Below are 18,627 nucleotides of genomic sequence, written 5' to 3'. Positions count from 1 at the left end.
AAATGAAATCTTTCAGTCTTACGTTCCACGGTTATGTCGAATAGGCTAAAGAAGACGATGATGATGAGAAATGAATTAAAATTGTGAAATGAAGAAAGTGGGAGGAAACGGGAGAATCCCGAGAAAACCCATTCACACGGGGTTTGTCTTCCACAAAGCTCACTTGGAACGAGCTGGGATAGAACCAAGAACCCCATGCACAAGAAGAGAACGCTCTACCACTGACATGGAGAGTTAATCTTCCAAGATTCTACTTTTAGATAATTGCACATTCACATCTATTGTTGGGTAGAATTGCTACAATATTTCAGATCTAGACTAGGGCTTCGTCCGTTTGCAATTATAAGTTACCTTGAGTTCTGCTCCTTTTCGTCCGTTTGCAATTATAAGTTATCCCGAGTTTTCTGCTAGGGCTTCCTCCGTTTGCATCAATAAGTTAAACCCGAGTCCTGCTCGGGCTTCGTCCGTTTGCATTAATCCCTGCTCGGGCTTATGAATGAAAGAGTTAATACATTATAATATATGTATAACATGTATTTTTTCCTACATAGGTTACGCACTGTCCCAAAAATGAATCAGAGTGGAAACAATTTATCCGCATCTATCCAACTGGACTAAAAGAATCTCTTATTGTTGAGTTAGAAATGTTATGTGACTGCGAGTGTGAACGACCCACACATTCTGTAAGTATTATTTTGGAAGGATAACTTACACATAGAAATATATTCGAACTGAGAAGCATCATTATAGAAATTACTCTGTAGTATAACAAGCATATGCCACCTACTTTAATTATTTAATGATACAAAGCACATAGTTTGTATAAATTTCACAATTTGTTTGTGAAATTGGACACCTCTTAATTTAGTAGAATATCTTGCAATCTTTTTTAAAGTTAATAAGACTGGTTGAGTACCTTTTTTTAAGTCTTGCTAGGTAAATAATAGAAAACTGAACTCAAATCTAATCATTTATTACAAATTACTGAAAAAAATATCATTAGTAAGTAAGAAATCAAAATTTGACCAAATTAAAAAAATTCATATCAATAACTTAGGGTAATACTTTCGGCAATGTATCATTGCCTTGGTCAGACACATTATCTACAGTAGATAAGGAGTTTGATAAGGGGAATCAGATTTGAATTTTTACTTAATTAAATAATTTCTAAAGTCAGAACCAGCGATTAACATGTTCCATAATCAATGTTAAAAGTGTAAGGGAAATGGTAAGAACGTGTACCTTCACTTCTAAAAATGCTATAATGTGCTTTCCGTCACTGAACACTGCCTGTAAATTTAACATTAAAATAGTGTATTTTGTTAGTAACTTCATAATCAATTTGAAGAAAATTCAATGTATTATGGTACTAGTAGAGAGTATGCCATGATATCAAAATTTTCCATATACTGCGTATACCATTATCAATATGATGAAAAACGCCAAAAGGAGAATAAAATGAAACAAGAGCGAAAGTATGTGAGTTATATTTGATACTTTTCACCACCTTGATACTGTCATCCGCTGCGTAGTAACAAATCTATGTCAAGGTATATTCGTCTACGAGTAATGCTAACTCACAATGAGTGGAATGCTCTTAAGTACTTCGTAATTGTGAAATTACTCAACGAAATAACAGTAAGTAGGACCCTTGCTGTGTCTTTTTTCTTTAACATGTAAAGTTTCTGAAAATCCGTGTCTGCCAATTTATTTATGTCTGTTCACAATGTTCAGTTCTCCTAAAACGTTACCAATCTGCCTGTCAGCAACGAGTACAGGTTTGTTGCCAGTCAAGAGACCAGAAGAAAGCATTAAGAAAGAATCCAATGGGAGCCATTTATTTTTTTATTATTTAAGTAACCAAATTATTTCTATATGTACAAAATAATATGCTCTAATCTATGAAAATCATTGCAGCTTTACGAAGAAGTTTCATCAAAATGCTCTCTTTCTGGAACCTTCATGTGTGGTGTATGTGAATGCGATGAGAAACACTTTGGTCGCAAATGTGAATGTGATAGTGAAAATTTGGACGCTGACAGAGATGTCGTTTCGGGTTGTCGTGCACCCAATAGTACCATCGATTGTTCAGGTCGAGGCACATGTATATGTGGTGGTTGCGAATGCGATACTCGATCTAATCCGGATGAGGTAAGTGTTTATCCAATTCAATTATCTCTGGTGTTAATAACTAGCGAGTATAAAGATCGAAACGTATATATATATATATTTCAGTTTAAACCAGAGTTTCTCAACCTTGGAGTCACGACCCTTAGGAGGGTCGCGAGAGGGTTTCATGGGAGTCGCAAAGATAAGTGGAAAAGATAAATATAATAAGAATCTATTGAATTTTGTTCTCACAGGCATATTTTTATTTTTATACATACTGTTAAGAACAACAAAAAATAGGTCCGCTTAATATTTTCAACAGATGCAGAATTGTTTAAAAATCAATTTAAATGAAAGAGGTATGATATGAAACTAATGAAACTGGATATTGAAATACCAGAAAAATACAAAAATACAAATGAATCAAAACCTGCATATTAAATTGCAATTAAAATTGAAATCTAATGAGATACTTATATGGTGTGTGAGCGAATAGACTTTGTTTCCAGCACACAATGTAGTTTTTTTGTGTGTGTGATATTTTATTTGTTTCCTAAATTTTAAATATAAACAACCTGCTTTTAATACCGGTAGTTTTTGGTGATAATGAACACATGTACCAAATTTAGAACAATATGAGGTAACTCCAAGTGGCGAGCTATCGAAAATTAAAATACTCAATAACCTGCCAAATAACTGCCCAAGTTTTTTTAAAACCAAAATTACAAATCATTTTATTTTTTCTTTATCATGTGACCCAAAAATTAAGAGAGTTATGAAGTTTTAAAATTTTCAAATATCCTCCATTTCGAAACAGTATGACGGATCGGATTCGATATTTGTAATATGAATGAACTGACCAAATTTAGTTCCAATCCATTCGCTTTTAGGGAACTTACTGTATCCACTACATCCAAAAAATTGATTTTACTATTATAGAAATAGATGGATACCTTGAAATCACCGAGATACTTATATTAAAAATCCCACACAAGCATATTACAAATCAGAAATTATAAGGTAGTCGCTGGCAAGAAGATGTAATAAAAGGGGTCGTGATAGGATTTAGGTTGAGAACCAATGCTCATTATGAAGAAGAAATTAAATAATATACCAAAACAAAAATAAGAAGAAATAAGAATTAAAATAAAGAATAAAACAATATGATAAAGTGAAACAAAACAAAAACATACTTACATAAAAACACAAAAGTAATCTGTTCAAGACAGTATTATAAATTCAATATTTCAAAACAAATTTCAAAATAATTTCTAAAATTAGTAATTTCAGGCGCTATTCACATACAACTACCATTCATAATCTCATTTCTTTAAATTCTCCCTTAAATTCGCCATAAATACTTTCGTCGTCATTGCAAAATCAATTTCATGTTTTCCTTTAACAGCATTATTATGTTTTCTGGAAAGTCTTGTAGTAGCCGGGAGGCAGAACATGTGGTTATTAGGTTTCGTTCAACCCGAGAGAGTAAAAGCAACCGGTGGTCCTAAATCATCAAGTCCACTATCCTGATCATTTCTAGATCGCCGGTCGCTTGATACGAGCGAAAAGTTCCCCCGTATACCCCTCCCCCCGCTGCTAAAGCTAAAAAATGAGCGTTTCTAATAAAAGGCCATATCTCCGGAACTAATCAAGATATTAACGAATTTCTTTTTCCGGTTTTATCTGTAAGGTGTGCTATACGATTTTGTATATTCATGTTTTGGATAGACCCAACGGTGTTTTAGAAAATTTAACATAAACATTAAAAACTGACATGTTTTATCCTTAATATTTTCTTTTTTGCTCTGCATCTCCCCAATGAGTTGAGATATAGAAAGAACATCCCTAATTAAATTTGTAGAGCATTAAATTATCTTTCCAACAGTACCAATATTGTTAGGTTTTCTTCTAGAAGTAGCCGTATAGCGAGATAAGTTTGCAATCAGGTGCGCTTTGATTCGAATGCTGATGCTCCGAATGCCACCACTGAATTTCAGCTCACGTCAGCCAATAAAGATTTTGTTTCTGAGATAAAAGCTGATTTTTTCCCCAATATTTAAAGAACAGTTCTCACCCTTCTCCCTTGAGCTCTCATGCACTGTCATAATCATTTCTAGATCTCCGGTTACTTGATACAACCGTGCGTTAAGGATCACAAAATTTTGAGATAAGTATAGATGTCTTTTATAGTGTTAAAATCCACTTATAGTTGATATTCAGAATGATTCCCATTTTTCAACCCTATTTGTGTGCGGTATTTTCACCGGTCGTTGAAAATAATTCCTTATTTCTTTAACGAAAATGTTTATCTTGTCATGATGAGAAAACTGAAAAATATGTAAGAACATATGTAAAGATGTCTTAAGTGAGGGCAAACACCATTTACAGATACAGAGTGATTGATAACACTGTTGTACACTTGAAGGGTATTTCTAAAATCAAGAATGGTCCTGTATTTTCTCAATGATCAGTTTGAAAAATATTTCTGCAGAAACCTCAATAATTACATTAATGAGAATATTACATCGAACTTCATTAAATACTTACTAATTACTGGAAAGAAGCAAAACTATATTAATATTCTACATTATCATATCAAATCTATTCATAAAAGACTATTAGTGCTACAATAAACCCAGCTGGCGCTTAAACTTACGAAAGATCGATGTTTCAAATGCAATGCATGATTTGTGCGGAAGAGGTCAGGCCGTAAACTTATCAGTTCATTCGTATATATTTATGTACTGTAGTGGAATAATACATATGCTACTTGTAGTTTTTGCCATACAATACTAATAGTTATAGCGCTTCAATATGCTACAAATTCTTTGTTTTATATATTTATTTTTTTTTTTTTTATTTAAAAGAGAATTTCTGGTCCATATTGTGAGTGCGATAATTTCTCATGTGACCGTGCCAATGGTCTGCTCTGCTCTGGACCCAGTCATGGTACATGTGAATGCGGAAAATGCAAATGTCTCTCTGGATGGATTGGATCAGCTTGTGAATGTAAAGAGTCTGTAGACAGTTGTATTGCACCGGGGTCAGACGTGATATGCTCTGGCCATGGAGATTGTGAATGCGGACTCTGTAAATGTTCCACTGGAGATGATGGAAGTCACTACTCTGGGCGATATTGCGAGAAATGTCCGGTAAGTAATAAGCACGTTTTCTCATTCAATGTTCTTTTAAGCTGTTTGTACACGGTCAAGGAAACTTCGGCGAGAACATTCAAAAATTCTAATTTACACATTAAGTAAAGAAACATTGTTCAAGATCCTTGAACAAGAGTGTTGAATGAATTTGAGCTCCTTTGTACACGATCATGAAAGTATTGAAAGGTGTTTTATATATTTGTTGATAGGTGGCAGTCCAGAATAAGTGTTCGAAAATATATAAGCAGCTGAAAGTAAAACTTCAGAAAACATGTCAATTAATTTTGTAGCTACGCCATCAATTCTTCACTAAGTATTTTGGTCCTTGTACTTCGAATGTATGTTAGGATAGCTTACATTAAGAAGAACACAGTGCTGTTTATTTATAAAAACGTTCCTTGTACTCCGATTTTTAATTTTATTTTTTATTTATTTGGCCTACAAATAACAGAATGACACCCAGGAAAAAATTCTCGAACCATTTACAAAAATTGTGGAAAAATATTACGAGGGAATGGGTGCCTTTTGGTGTTATTTATGCTATGGCGTAGAACACTTTGTTTTAAATTAGTGACTACTTCTCTGCCGCCTTTCTGTAAAATTTAACCCGGCATGGGCCATCGAAATAAAAAAAAAAAGTTGTAAAAATACAGGATATCAAGCAAAGAACATAACAATCACAAAAATTATTTTCTCTACTTACTGAACTTACCACTATCATTTGCATCAGACTTCGCAAATCCAGTCGATCCTGTATAGTAAATTCTCAAGTTCATATTTACGTCTAGCATTGTCTTCATAATTTTAACAATAACTATGGGCATACAAGCACCGAAAATACATAAACTCGCAAAGAAAGTTTAGTGGAACAACAGTACAAAGGCGTTCGCATTTATATTTGGTCTATTTAAAAGTTTTTTTTTAATAGTGTCTGAATGTTGCTAGCTAATGAATTAAGAATAAAAACAAAGATTTAGAAAGAAGTCTAGTAAGTTAGGGAAAAGTTGCTTTCACGATTCTTTAGAAAAACTGATTTTATTGTATCCCACTTTTACTTATTTTTTTAAAAAAAATTTTCATTTTTAACTTATTTAAAACTATTCGTAATATAAGTCATATACTATTTAAACACTTTGCAGAATAACAGTGATTGCCTTCCTTCTTATTAAGGGGCTTTGTTTCGGAGTGACGATGTGGCCATCTTGTGTCAGCAAAACTTCTTCAAGTCAGTAACTCAGAAACTAATGCAGAACTCTCTCGTAGGTGCACTCATGTGATCCGTTAAATTGGGTGTCCATCTTATTTACCGTCAAAACAAGAACCGAAGATTTAGCGTGGTAGACTCGGATTCGATTCCTGGCGGGAGCTCATGTGGTTCGAACTCCACGTTAATCAGTAGGTCCACGTCTCATATAGTCTTCCTGCTGAACAGGACGTTAAACTCAAAATCAACTCAACTCAAGAACCGAGTGACCGAGAAAGAGCAGACGAAGAGTATTTTATTGTTATTAGGCAATTAAATGAAAATCAGAAGCACATTTGTAAGTTCAATCTGCTGACTGAGCAACTTGGACCATTGAATGATCAAAAGAGTAGGTGCTTTTTAAATATGAATGAAAGTTTCAAATAACTTCTACTGAAAATGAGGTCCTCACCCGAGTGACACAATATGTCCCGCTTTGTATTTGTGAAATTTTAACCTTATAATAGCATCTAATTGTACTTTAATGTGTAAGGGTACGGCACTTGGGGAAGGTACATGATCATCACTAGTAGTTTTTTAGTATTAGTACTTGTAGATAGAGAGAAATTGGTGTTTGGTAAGATGATGTGTCTCTGCCGGACACATAAGTAGGTCTTCACTTGAGAATGTCTGTTAGATGTGCTTAGGTAAGAGTCAGTGAGCCGCTGCGACTGCATAAGTATCTTTCCTTTCGGTCGGTTTCCGTCTAAAATTTACCGGTTTCATAGCAAAACTGGTTTCTTAAATTTTGAAACTCATAGCTTATTCTCAGTAAAGTAGTCACCCTGCTACGAGATATCCACAAAACAGGTCTTTTATTAATTTATTATTTTATTCATATATAGACATGTCCTGGAAAATGTAACGATCTAAGGGATTGTGTGGAATGTCAGATTTTCAAATCAGGTAACGCAACTGAAGAGGAATGTGGAAACTGTAGTTTTACGCCGCTAGAATTTGATAGTGTAGAAGGTAAGTACTTTTCTTTTTAATTTATTAATAAAGAATGTTTATAATAAGACTTTATTAGTCCAGCCATTATAGTTATACCATGTTGAGTGTACAAGGAAATCAAGTCTAAGTTTTGGTCAATTTGGACATTTTTCGTCTTTAAGATCTCTGTTTGAAGCTTCTTTCAGATCTAAAAGAATTCATACCCAGATTTTGTAAAGATCACTTACAATAATAATAATAATAAAAACTATTCAATGTACTTAAGCGTACCGTAGAAACTTTATCTCTTTGTAACTGAATTCAATTTCCTCGTGCTGTGAACGACTATGTTCATAGACAAGTCTAGAAATTTTATAAGTAATTTATATTGATCCCTAATAGCATTATAGACTTTTGATAGCCTCATTCAAACCTTCAAGGTTAAGTTTGTAGGCTCGCACAAGTTTGCATTTACATGGCTGCAGACTTAACCAAGGCTACAACAAACTTGCTAATTCCTCGATTGCAAGCTTGTTTCAGACTTGACAATAATACATAATATAAGGCTAGCCTTAAAATTCCTTTAAATTGACACACCTGCCAAGCATGACTTAAAAGTTACACTTAGTAAAGCCATGCACAGAGAGAATCTCTAACGTTAAGTTTAACACGCAAACATTCTTGCGCAGCCTTCATTCTTGCATCTGGTCGAAGCATACACAGATTTATACGTCGAAGCTATCTTGACTCCAGGTATGACTTGAAATGTACAATTGGCAAAGCCATACACAAAGAGAATTTTTTAAGGTTAAGTCTATCAAGGAAATTTAAGGGCAAACTTAGACTTACTATAGACGTGCTTGCTTACTGGGATGGTAGGAAAACATAGGCATTCTTACTATAGACGTGCTTGCTTACTGGAATGGTAGGAAAATATAGGCATTCTTACTATAGAGATGCTTGCTTACTGGGATGGTAGGAAAAATAGGCATTCTTACTATAGACGTGCTTGCTCACTGGGATGGTAGGAAGACATAGGCATTCTTACTATAGACGTGCTTGCTTACTGGGATGGTAGGAAAACATAGGCATTCTTACTATAGACGTGCTTGCTTACTGGGATGGTAAGAAAATATAGTCATTCTTACTATAGACGTGCTTGCTTACTGGGATGGTAAGAAAATATAGTCATTCTTACTATAGACGTGCTTGCTCACTGGGATGGTAGGAAGACATAGGCATTCTTACTATAGACGTGCTTGCTTACTGGGATGGTAAGAAAATATAGTCATTCTTACTATAGACGTGCTTGCTTACTGGGATGGTAGGAAAATATAGGCATTCTCGCAATAAGTGATCTACCGGACCGTATCTATCGAAACAGGTGAGATATGTTTGGCGTTGGTAACGACCTGAGTGTGAATCATCTGATTCTGCATTGGTGTAATTTGCAATTGTGTAATTTTAGATTAAGGCCCTTAAGTAATATCATGAAAATATTGGAATCACAACGGGAGTGACTGAACAAAAGAACAGTGTGCAATGCACTGAAATAAGTTATTTTTGTCAGTTTCTTCGAAATAAATAGACCGATCTAAAGTGATTTCCAGTCATTTAAAATGACATCAACTATGTGAATTACAGTATTACCACACATGTTTGCGCCTGTTTACTGACCTGCGACTAATGATTTATCTGATGCTACGACATTCTACAGGGACTTACTGGATGAAAATAAAGTACAATATTATAGGCTTAAGTTTCAATTTTTTTTAACCTTCGAGCCATTACATAATTCAGTTATGTTCTTTAATAGAGGTATACCATATGATTGTCTAGTCATAAAAACAGTAATTATCGTTTAAATAATTATACGGCGGAGTCTTTCACTACAAGGAAAAAGAGGGTTTTTTTTTATTTATTTATTATAGATACAGTTTCTTCAATGAGAGAAATAAGGCGTCAACGCTGCACTTACTGCAACGATGGCTGTTCACTACTCAGCTTATAGTTCATGTGATTATAGTTTATTAGCACAGAACTATTTAATTGACATTCATATTGAATAGACTGTGATCAAGTACGGCAGGTTACTGGGCGGTGATCTATTTTCCAATAAGGTGAATGTAACAAGAATTTTAGGAATGATCCAAAAAATGCATCAAAAGATTGTAATCTTGGCTAATAATTAGTTTGCGGATCAGGGACCACAACATTTTTGAACGGCCCCTACATCAAGTTTTCGTATTTTTTAAGGGAATAAGCTCTTCATGCTTAGAGATAGTTTAGGTTTGGCTACACTATATGTAGTTCTTCAGATATAAGGCTTACAAGAAAATTTTTAATTAAAATATATTGGAGTTTTTAGGATCAGCGGCCACAAAATTCTTTAACTGTCCTTAAATCGAGTTATTGTAGTTTTTACGGAATAAGCACATCATACTGAGTTAAGTGATAGTTTGGGTTTGGCTACACTGTATGTAGTTCTCCAGATATAAGGCGTACAAGAAAATTTTTGTTTGAAATATATTGGATCTTTTGATCCAAAAAGTAAGTATAGTTTCTTAAAATATATATTTTTAATGTTTTATATAAATGTGTATTATTATTTTTTTTCCACCTGTTTATGTAATATGTTTTTTCATCTTGTTAATTCGATAGGTCACCAGGTGGTAGCTCATCTGTTGCGAAAATGTCAAAATATAATTAACATACAAACATATAAATGACATTTTGGCATAGTAAATAAACAGGGTATTTACTAACTTCAACCCAACTATGAGCTCTTTTTAATTTAAACAAATACTTTTCCAACAAATATCCAATGCATAAACTATTAATTAATGTTTATTTATTTATTAACTGAACATGACCATCCTATTTCTTTGGTTATAAATGATTAAGGAAACCCTATTTTCCATAACAAAATGTTTTAAATCTTCTAAAGTTTTTAATATTTTAATGTAAAAAATGTGTTTCAATATTTAAAGCCAGAAGAGGTCTTCTATTGAACATTAGACCTTTTGATTCATTTAACTAAAAGATTTATTAACAACTACAGATTACAAAATCAAGATGTACGGTGGTACAAAGGTTATCCCCACATGGTATACCGATTATGCTACCCAATTCACAGCTCAGCGAATACCGTGAAAAGACAGTTTTGGGAGACAACTTACAATGCAAACGCTACATCCAGTCCTATGGCACTTCTTGCAGAAGAGCTAATTGCTGTGAGAAGTTCGGCTCTCTTGTTCGTTTGGCAAAATACATGCGGTCGATGGCTGGATCAAGGAATGAATGAACCTCGCTGCTTCCACCCACCTTTTTATTTTAAAAGTTTATCCTTTACTTAAGTTTATTTACAGTTTCAAATTTTATTTTAATGGTCAATTACAGAAGATTGGGCTTTAGCATGCGGGGTCATGATTTGGCTCGCCATTTTTGTTTCAGTTCAATTTCGTTCCAGTTTTCACTTTTTATAATTTATAATGTTTTCTCCGGGGTATAAACTCATAAATTTATTTTAATCGGTAGAGTCGTCTGTTATCAGAAAATTCTTTATATATCGCTTTAACAACTAAATTTTTTCTTCTTTCTTCCTGGTGGGTTTGTGACAAAAAAAAAAAAAAAAAAAAAAAGGTGATTCAGATTGGTGACTATTCACGAGAATTGCTGCATAAATTTTGGCCCCTTGGCAGGCATGTTATACATTTCTTTTGCTTTACCTTTACTTATACTTAACTATGACACGAATAATTCAATACACGTATAATTTCTATTACTCTAATGAATTAAAATTAAGGTGATATTTTTTTTTATTTTCTTTAATAACGACAGTTTTTTATTTGCTTTTATTTACACATAAACAGTGACCTCACAAATCAATTTAATTTGTTGGATTTTAGTGAATAACGATTAAGAGGATAGTCTTGTCATTTGTTTGATAACCATTTCTGGAAAGTTCCTTCTACTTATGCATACAGTGTTCTCGTAATTCAGCTTATTTTGTTTCGTTCTAGTGACTAAAGCTCAAACAGATAATCTTTGTGTTTTCTTTGATAACAATGTTATTAATTTAATCGCGCTTTTGTATAATAAACAGTGAGCTCGTGAGTTACTTTAATTTGTTTTATTGTAGTGGCTGAAGATCAAAGGAATAATCTTTGTATTTTCCTTTGATAACGATAGTTATTGATTTACTTGCACTTTTGTAAACACAGAGTGAGTTCGTTAAGTTACTCTGTTTTATTGTAGTGGCTGAAGATCACAGGAATAATCTTTGTATTTTCTTTGATAACGATTGTTACTGATTTATTTGCACTTTTGTATAACACAAAGTGAACTCTTTTAAGTTACTTTAATTTGTTGCATTCTAGTGAATGAAGATGAAGGAGATAGTCTTTGTGTTTTCTTTGATAATGATGGTTGCAGATTTACCTTTATTTACACATACAATGATAGAGGAGAACTTATAGTTAAAGCACAAAATAACAAAGAATGTCCAGAGACAGCGAAAGTATACGGTAAGTAGTGCGTTATTTTAGTCTAGCTGTTCCGTAAATAATTCTCTGAATATTAATATAAAAAAATATGCTTGAAGTGAAAAAAAAAAACAACAGTATTTACGGTTTTAAGTGCTGAATTCAGAAAAATATAAAATAGTGAAAACAATGTATCATTACACACAAGAATGAACAATAGCATTTTCTTTGCATATTAAAAAAATAAAATAAAACATATAATCACTTCTTACTGCATGAAATGCATATTTCCTTTTCGTGTTCAACATAAACAGTCATCTTGTAACTGGTGCAAAGATATTTTGTTTCTCTGTCCTTGTTCCTGGGATATATTCGATATCATGCTTGTTTCGGAAGACCAGGTGTTGAACCACATAAAGATGATGGTTGGTCTTCAATAGCAAGATTATTTTTTATGCCAGTAGACAAATTCGTCGGAAGATTCAACTTTAGGCACTCCTTCATGTAGAGTCTAGCTAACTGCATCTCTAGTTCTTTAAGAAATTCCTTACATACGATTTTCTTCCGTTGACCCACAATATTTGAGAAGAGAACCATTGCGTTAACATCAGCCTAATTCAACATACTATAAAGAAAACTCAGAGGCAATCGACACACCTTCATGTTGACACTGTATATGTGAAGTAACTGTTCCAAACAATCAACACTTCCTTTTGTTTCATTGTAGAAATATATAATTTCAGGTCTAGTGTGTTCAATACAAAGTCTGCAAACTTGCTTGAACCTGCACTTACTTTCGCCATCAGAAAATATTACATGGACACACGTAAAGTACCTAAAACTATTTTCGACAACACTGGATTTCATAAATGTAAACACACAAATGTAAGGGTGCTGCAGAACCCGACCCCTTATTTATCTTCTATTCAGAAGCGAAAGAAATGGCTTAACAACTATCACCGGAAATGTCACTCTCTAAAATGATAATACACGGAAAAACCAACCAGTAGGCCTGAAAACAATGCCACAGTGACGATTAGTATAACTACTGGGGTGCTCCAGCACTCCGGTGTGTATTCCAGGCTTAAAATTGTTTGAGGTTATTCAATTCTTACCTTAGACATGAAACGTACCAATTAAAGCACAAATCTTACATTTCTATTTATTTATTATAAGGAATAATGAAACTAAGAAGAACATTCATATTTCATTCTTGAAAAAAGTCGTGTTAAAATCGAGCTCAATGTTTTTGATTGTTAACGAATAAATCAACAAATGCAAAAGTATCACAGGATTCTGAAACATGTACTTTTGGATAGCGCACATATTGTGCCTAAGTGAAGCCTTGACCCGACTACGGTAGGTCCCATAGTATTTGAGCTATGGACCTTTAAACTTCATTATTTCATAGTTTCGACAGCCTATAACTCCGGAAGGAAGCATTTGTGCACCCAGGTTCGTCTTACTTTTTGTCTTATCTTGGTGTCATTAATCACCTCTCGAACGTTGTCGGTGTTGTTTTGAAACACCCTGTATATACACAAGATATATTTTAGAGATGAACTTGGGGACCAATAATAAGTCATAGGTTCCGTATAAAATATCTTCGGTTTATATTGAAGAGCCTGAGAGTTGTCGAGCAGGAAGAAAAACCTTCCAATTTTGTATGTCTATGATTTGGAGAGAATTTCAGAGCCTACTATACATGATTTTTTATTGAATTTCACCCCTAAAATAACTTTCTTTTGTTTCATAAACGAATTCGAATTCGTATCACTGAATTCTCTGAACCAGACCGTAGAAGGTTTTGTATATGTCAAATATTTTCTGATAATGTTATCACTGAGCGAACAGGTACTTATCAGTTGATCTTGAACCAAGCCGTGGGATTTTATTATTAGGTAGCCTTGGACTATGACCTCTATTACACTTTATTTGTTATAAGTTATAATATGTGTTAGATCAATATTCTATTCAGATTTTAATTGTTTGTCGTGTTTCATAAAATCCTTGAAATAAATAGGTTGAGTAGTACTTGCATTATTTGATGTCACTAAAAGCAGTGGTCGAAATGAGACGTATACCGTGCCGTGGTATGCCATACTACCTCTGCTTTTTTATTGATGAAGGCATACCATCTCTGGTTTTTCAATGATTAAAACATATCTTCACTGAAAAGTAGATGTGAAACACCTTTAATAAATCCGTTTTTATATATATTGACGAATAGCTTTGCACGTAAAAAAAAAAAATTCTTATTTCTGATGTAGAAATAATTTCTAAGTTGACAACACCGACATTTTTGTTATCTTCCTCCTACCTTTTGTTTTTAAAATGGCGTCTTCAAAGAAGTTTACCTAATGTATATTTTGATGTGCCATATTTAATTGTTTCTTTGTTGTGTGTGTTTTTGTCTTAATGCATATAAATACCGTGTTTTAAGCATGGCAAATTTAGAGCTTGTCTGCTGTGGGGGTGAACCTTCCGGGGGTTTGGATTTGGAATACCTCTCAGTCAAGTAAGGGGATCCGGGAGTTTTCCCGCAGAAAATTGTTTAAAAATTCGGTTTTTCAACATTTTCGTGTATAATTTTCTATAATACAACATAAGGAGATATTTTTATATTTTTTTTTCTTTAAGAAAGTTGTTGGCGGGGGACAAAGTCTCCATGCTCCCCCCTCCCCCCGTAACTACAGGGAAGCTCTCCAATGGTTTTTTCAGCCATTATGTAAATAGAAATGGAATCTTTTAGGCGACATACCCTCACTGTATTTCAACATTTAGATAGACGATGTCGAGTCAAAATCGTAATGAAACCTAAGCTTTTTTTCACTTCGAATACTGACTAAAAGATAATCGTAATAATAAGATTGCTGGTTAATTCTTCAATCAGTTATAAGTAATAATTGGGAAACTAGGAAAAGTTAATAGGTTTAAACATGTCTTAATGAAAACTTAAATTTGCAAATAAACTTTATAGGTATATTATTGTCTATATATTCAGTATGAAATAACTTATACATTGTTGCCAATAAACAAACTTATAATTTCAGCTTCAGTGTTTGGCGTCATCGGTGGTATTGTTGCTATTGGTGTAATCTGTTTATTGTTATGGAAACTTTTGACAGAAATTCATGATAGACGTGAATATGCACGATTTGAAGAAAGTAAAGAAAAGGAAAAATGGGATACAGTAAGTACCTTTATTGATAATACTATTACTTTTACTTATTTATTGAACATTCGTATAATACGATAATTAATTTAGATTTACGTTGCTTGTAAATAAAATTAAATCTTTCAGTTTAACGTCCCACGATTATGAATGTTTTTAAGGTGAAGGGAGTCTGATGATTAGGGCCAGTGAATGATGATAGAAGAATCAGTGAAATGATAAAATGAAGGAAACGGGAGTACCCCGAGAAAACCCACGGACAGAATGTTGTCCACCACAAACTTATTTAGTCATGAATCAAAGTAGAAACCCTACGCACCAATGGTGAGCGCATTATCACTGAGCTCATACTTTGCTTGTAGCTGCTACAATATAGTAACGGGTAATTTTACGGAAGAGTCAAAACATGAATGAGAGTTAAAGTACGGTAATTTTCATATTACGGTTAACTTCTAGGCAGTGGCTGCGTAAGTGGTATATGGTTACGTCTTGGGTAGTGGTAAAACTTAGTAGGTATTGTACAGGTACTTATTGCAAGTTATATATTGTAATTATTCTCTTCACGTACTAATAAATTTCGTCTGGAACAAAAAGTTAATGAATTTAGTGTCGATACTTTAATATGAGTTTATACAGACCTACCAACTGTCCCGCTTTATGCAGGAGTCTCCCACATTTGGACGTTCACTCTCGCTCTCCCGCAACGAAGTAGCAAACTCCCGCATAGTCGAAATGGGGTAGGGCGGGAAAGTAAAGGCTTAACATACCTTTCTTTAAAAAAAAATACAGTTGAAATTTCATCTAATTTATTTTTCGGCTGAAATAAAGTATACATTGAACTACAATAATAGTGGGTACCTGTTCTCCATCCATAGGCACCTGTTTCCCATCATTAGACAATTTTGTGTTGGTCACTCACAGTAGAAACTAACGGTTCGAATTTAGGGCCGAGCTGTGTTTACACGTGTGTACGTGTGTGTGTGTGTGTGTGTGTGTGTGGGTGGGTGTGTGTGTGTGTGTGTGTGTGTGTGTGTGTGTCTGAGAGAGAGAGAGAGAGAGAGAGAGAGAAAGAAAGAAAGAAAGAGTGAGAGACAGATAGTCTATCTGTCCTCCGACGACTGCTACTATTATAGCTTATATGTTGAGGAAGTCTCCCGCCTAAAATTCCTCCCAGGTTGGCAGGTCTGATTTATAGTGCCAATACAATAGCAATAGTTTGTTTGTGTATGTGAGTTTTCAAAGTAGTGTAATTTGTTGGCTTGGTTAGCTGTATTTGCGTTTATGTTTATTAAAAAAAAAAAAAAAAAGCGAAGAAAATTTTAAAAATAGAAGCAATGAATAAAACAAATATGGTTGGGACTTCTCTTAATACAGCTAAATTGATCTTATCACATAATTTCTGTCATATGAATTGGACACTCAACAAATTAGAGAAAATTTGATAAGAAGAGGAAAAATTGAACACTCGCTGTAGAAAACAATGTAAGTACCAAGAACAAAAATTACTGTTAACAATAAAGACAAAAGATAGTAAATTGTGTCCAAGCGTCACAAAATTAGAAAATATAACCTAGCATACAACGAAATATGAAAATCTAACTAAGCATAAACGTATTTTTAAAAAATAAAATAAATGAAACAATATCAAGATGGCACTTACATTGCTTTCTATAGCAAGTCTTCAATTTTGTGTCAGTCGAGTGAAATTTTCTTAAGAAAACTTATGAAATAAATAATTACATGGGATACTCAATAGCCGTAATTTCTGCTAACTATCACTGTTTATTCTTTTATTCCAAAAAAATGCTTCTGAAATCATTCGCATATCGAAGTAACGTTTAAGATATAAGTGATTTTGTTTATTTTGTAATGGCTTGTATTGCAATAGTGTTTACTTTCATTCTTCCCGTTCTTTCTTTTTAGACCACGAATCCTCTCTACAGAGAAGCAACAACTACGTTTAAAAACCCTATATACGGATCTTGAACCCTACATTACCAAAATTAGGAAAGCTTGGTGCAATGAGAAGAACGGAAAAATCGGAGAAAATTCACTTTCTTGTTTTTTCCAGTTCTTCAATCATTATTTATCTACATCATTTATCATGTATTTCATTTCAGTTTATGAGGCATAATCATGGACCGTTAAAGAGTTTATTGCATTTCATTTTTACATTCTTTATATTATATGTATATCGAAATTGCTATTCCCTTCATTTCATTTATAGAATGTATACAGGGGGGCGCGGATCCGACTGCCACGTTTCAAAGTTGAATATTGCGCAGATACAATAGCTTGGAGTGGGTTGCGGTTGGGGAATGGAAAGTGAATAGGATGTCATTTCATAAGAACACTGTAACAGTTACAATGGACCTTTGGCGTAATGTCAGATACCAATGAAATGCCTGAACAAGCACTGCACTTTAATGACTGACTGTGTTTCGTAATAAGTACGAACACAGAAAACATATTGTTCAACGCTCCAACGATATCCATGGTAACTGTTATGGTATTCCTATAAAATGGCGTCCTATTCTCTTCCAATACCCTAGCCGCAACCTACTCCAAGTTATCGTGCCTGCGCAATATTGAACTTTGAAACGTGCCGGTTGACTCTGCACCACCCTGTAGAAATGTTGAATTGTAATAGCCCGATCTAGAGAACCAAGAACACTTCTGATGTGCTGATCATATAGGTACACTGTGGCCAGACATATTTGTTGGAGATTCTAACGTCAAGGAGTTCAGTTTACTTTAGTGTAGATAGAAATATAGCATAGTTTTGATAATGAACTAATTAACTAAGTAGCTCTATGGACTATGGAACCCGGAGATTCAATGCCGCGTTCACAGAAGCTCTCCATTGACTTTATCCGATCTCATAGAAATAAAATGATTGAAAACATTAAATATTTTGTACTGAAATTGTGATAATAAAGGTTTTAATTATTATACGGTACACTTTCTGCTGCATTTTATATCCTTTCTCAAAATGTAAGTAAGTAGTCATCCTAGTATACTATGTGTTTATTCTAGTTTCTCATTATTCTTGTTGAGAACTTGAATTCAATATCTTGTTATAATTCAGCACCTGAAGTGGCATTACAATGAGTATTGTTCATTATTTTGTTACTGTTACGAGGGATGATCGGAAAGTAAGGTTACTAAGCCTGTAGTGAAAATTGTTTATATTATTTCATACAACCAATACAGCCAACAGATAGTGCATACATTAGGTTATTTTTCAACATAGTCTCTATATCGGTTGAAGCACTTGTCGCATCGTGGGATGAGTTTGAAAATCCCCTCCCCCCTGGTAGAAATCGTGTCCTAACATGTTCAGCCACGTTGTCACGTAAGGAAGCGACGGCCTCCTAGGTGCTCCTTCAAGTGCAGGAACAGGTTAAAGTCGCTTGGAACGAGGTTCAGGTTGTAGGGAGATGGGCGATTATGTCTCAGCTGTATTCAGATCTGTTGATGCCGTACTGGCCAGGCCATTCATCATTTCAATAGTTTTCACTTTAGTTT

At 34.0% G+C, this 18,627-nt stretch overlaps 1 protein-coding gene across 1 annotated transcript in view; it reads left to right on the top strand.

The window, feature by feature from the left end:
* The window catches only part of LOC145670979 (integrin beta-PS-like), a 77,824-nt gene extending 59,772 nt beyond the window's left edge, over positions 1-18,052 (top strand). Inside the window, exons 9-15 of the mRNA XM_081739604.1 lie at positions 552-683; positions 1,918-2,151; positions 4,977-5,261; positions 7,353-7,479; positions 11,820-11,966; positions 14,978-15,117; positions 17,023-18,052. Of these exons, the coding sequence (XP_081595730.1) occupies positions 552-683; positions 1,918-2,151; positions 4,977-5,261; positions 7,353-7,479; positions 11,820-11,966; positions 14,978-15,117; positions 17,023-17,085 (1,128 nt within the window). The 3' untranslated portion in view covers positions 17,086-18,052. The remainder of the gene's footprint in view (positions 1-551; positions 684-1,917; positions 2,152-4,976; positions 5,262-7,352; positions 7,480-11,819; positions 11,967-14,977; positions 15,118-17,022) is intronic.
* Positions 18,053-18,627: the final 575 nt, after the last annotated feature.

This window comes from Thermobia domestica, chromosome 15 (assembly GCF_964235325.1).
Source record: "Thermobia domestica chromosome 15, izTheDome1.hap1.1, whole genome shotgun sequence".
NCBI lineage: Eukaryota > Metazoa > Arthropoda > Insecta > Zygentoma > Lepismatidae > Thermobia > Thermobia domestica.
The sequence above is the reverse complement of the archived record's forward strand: the minus strand, read 5'-3'. Positions and strand labels throughout refer to the sequence as shown.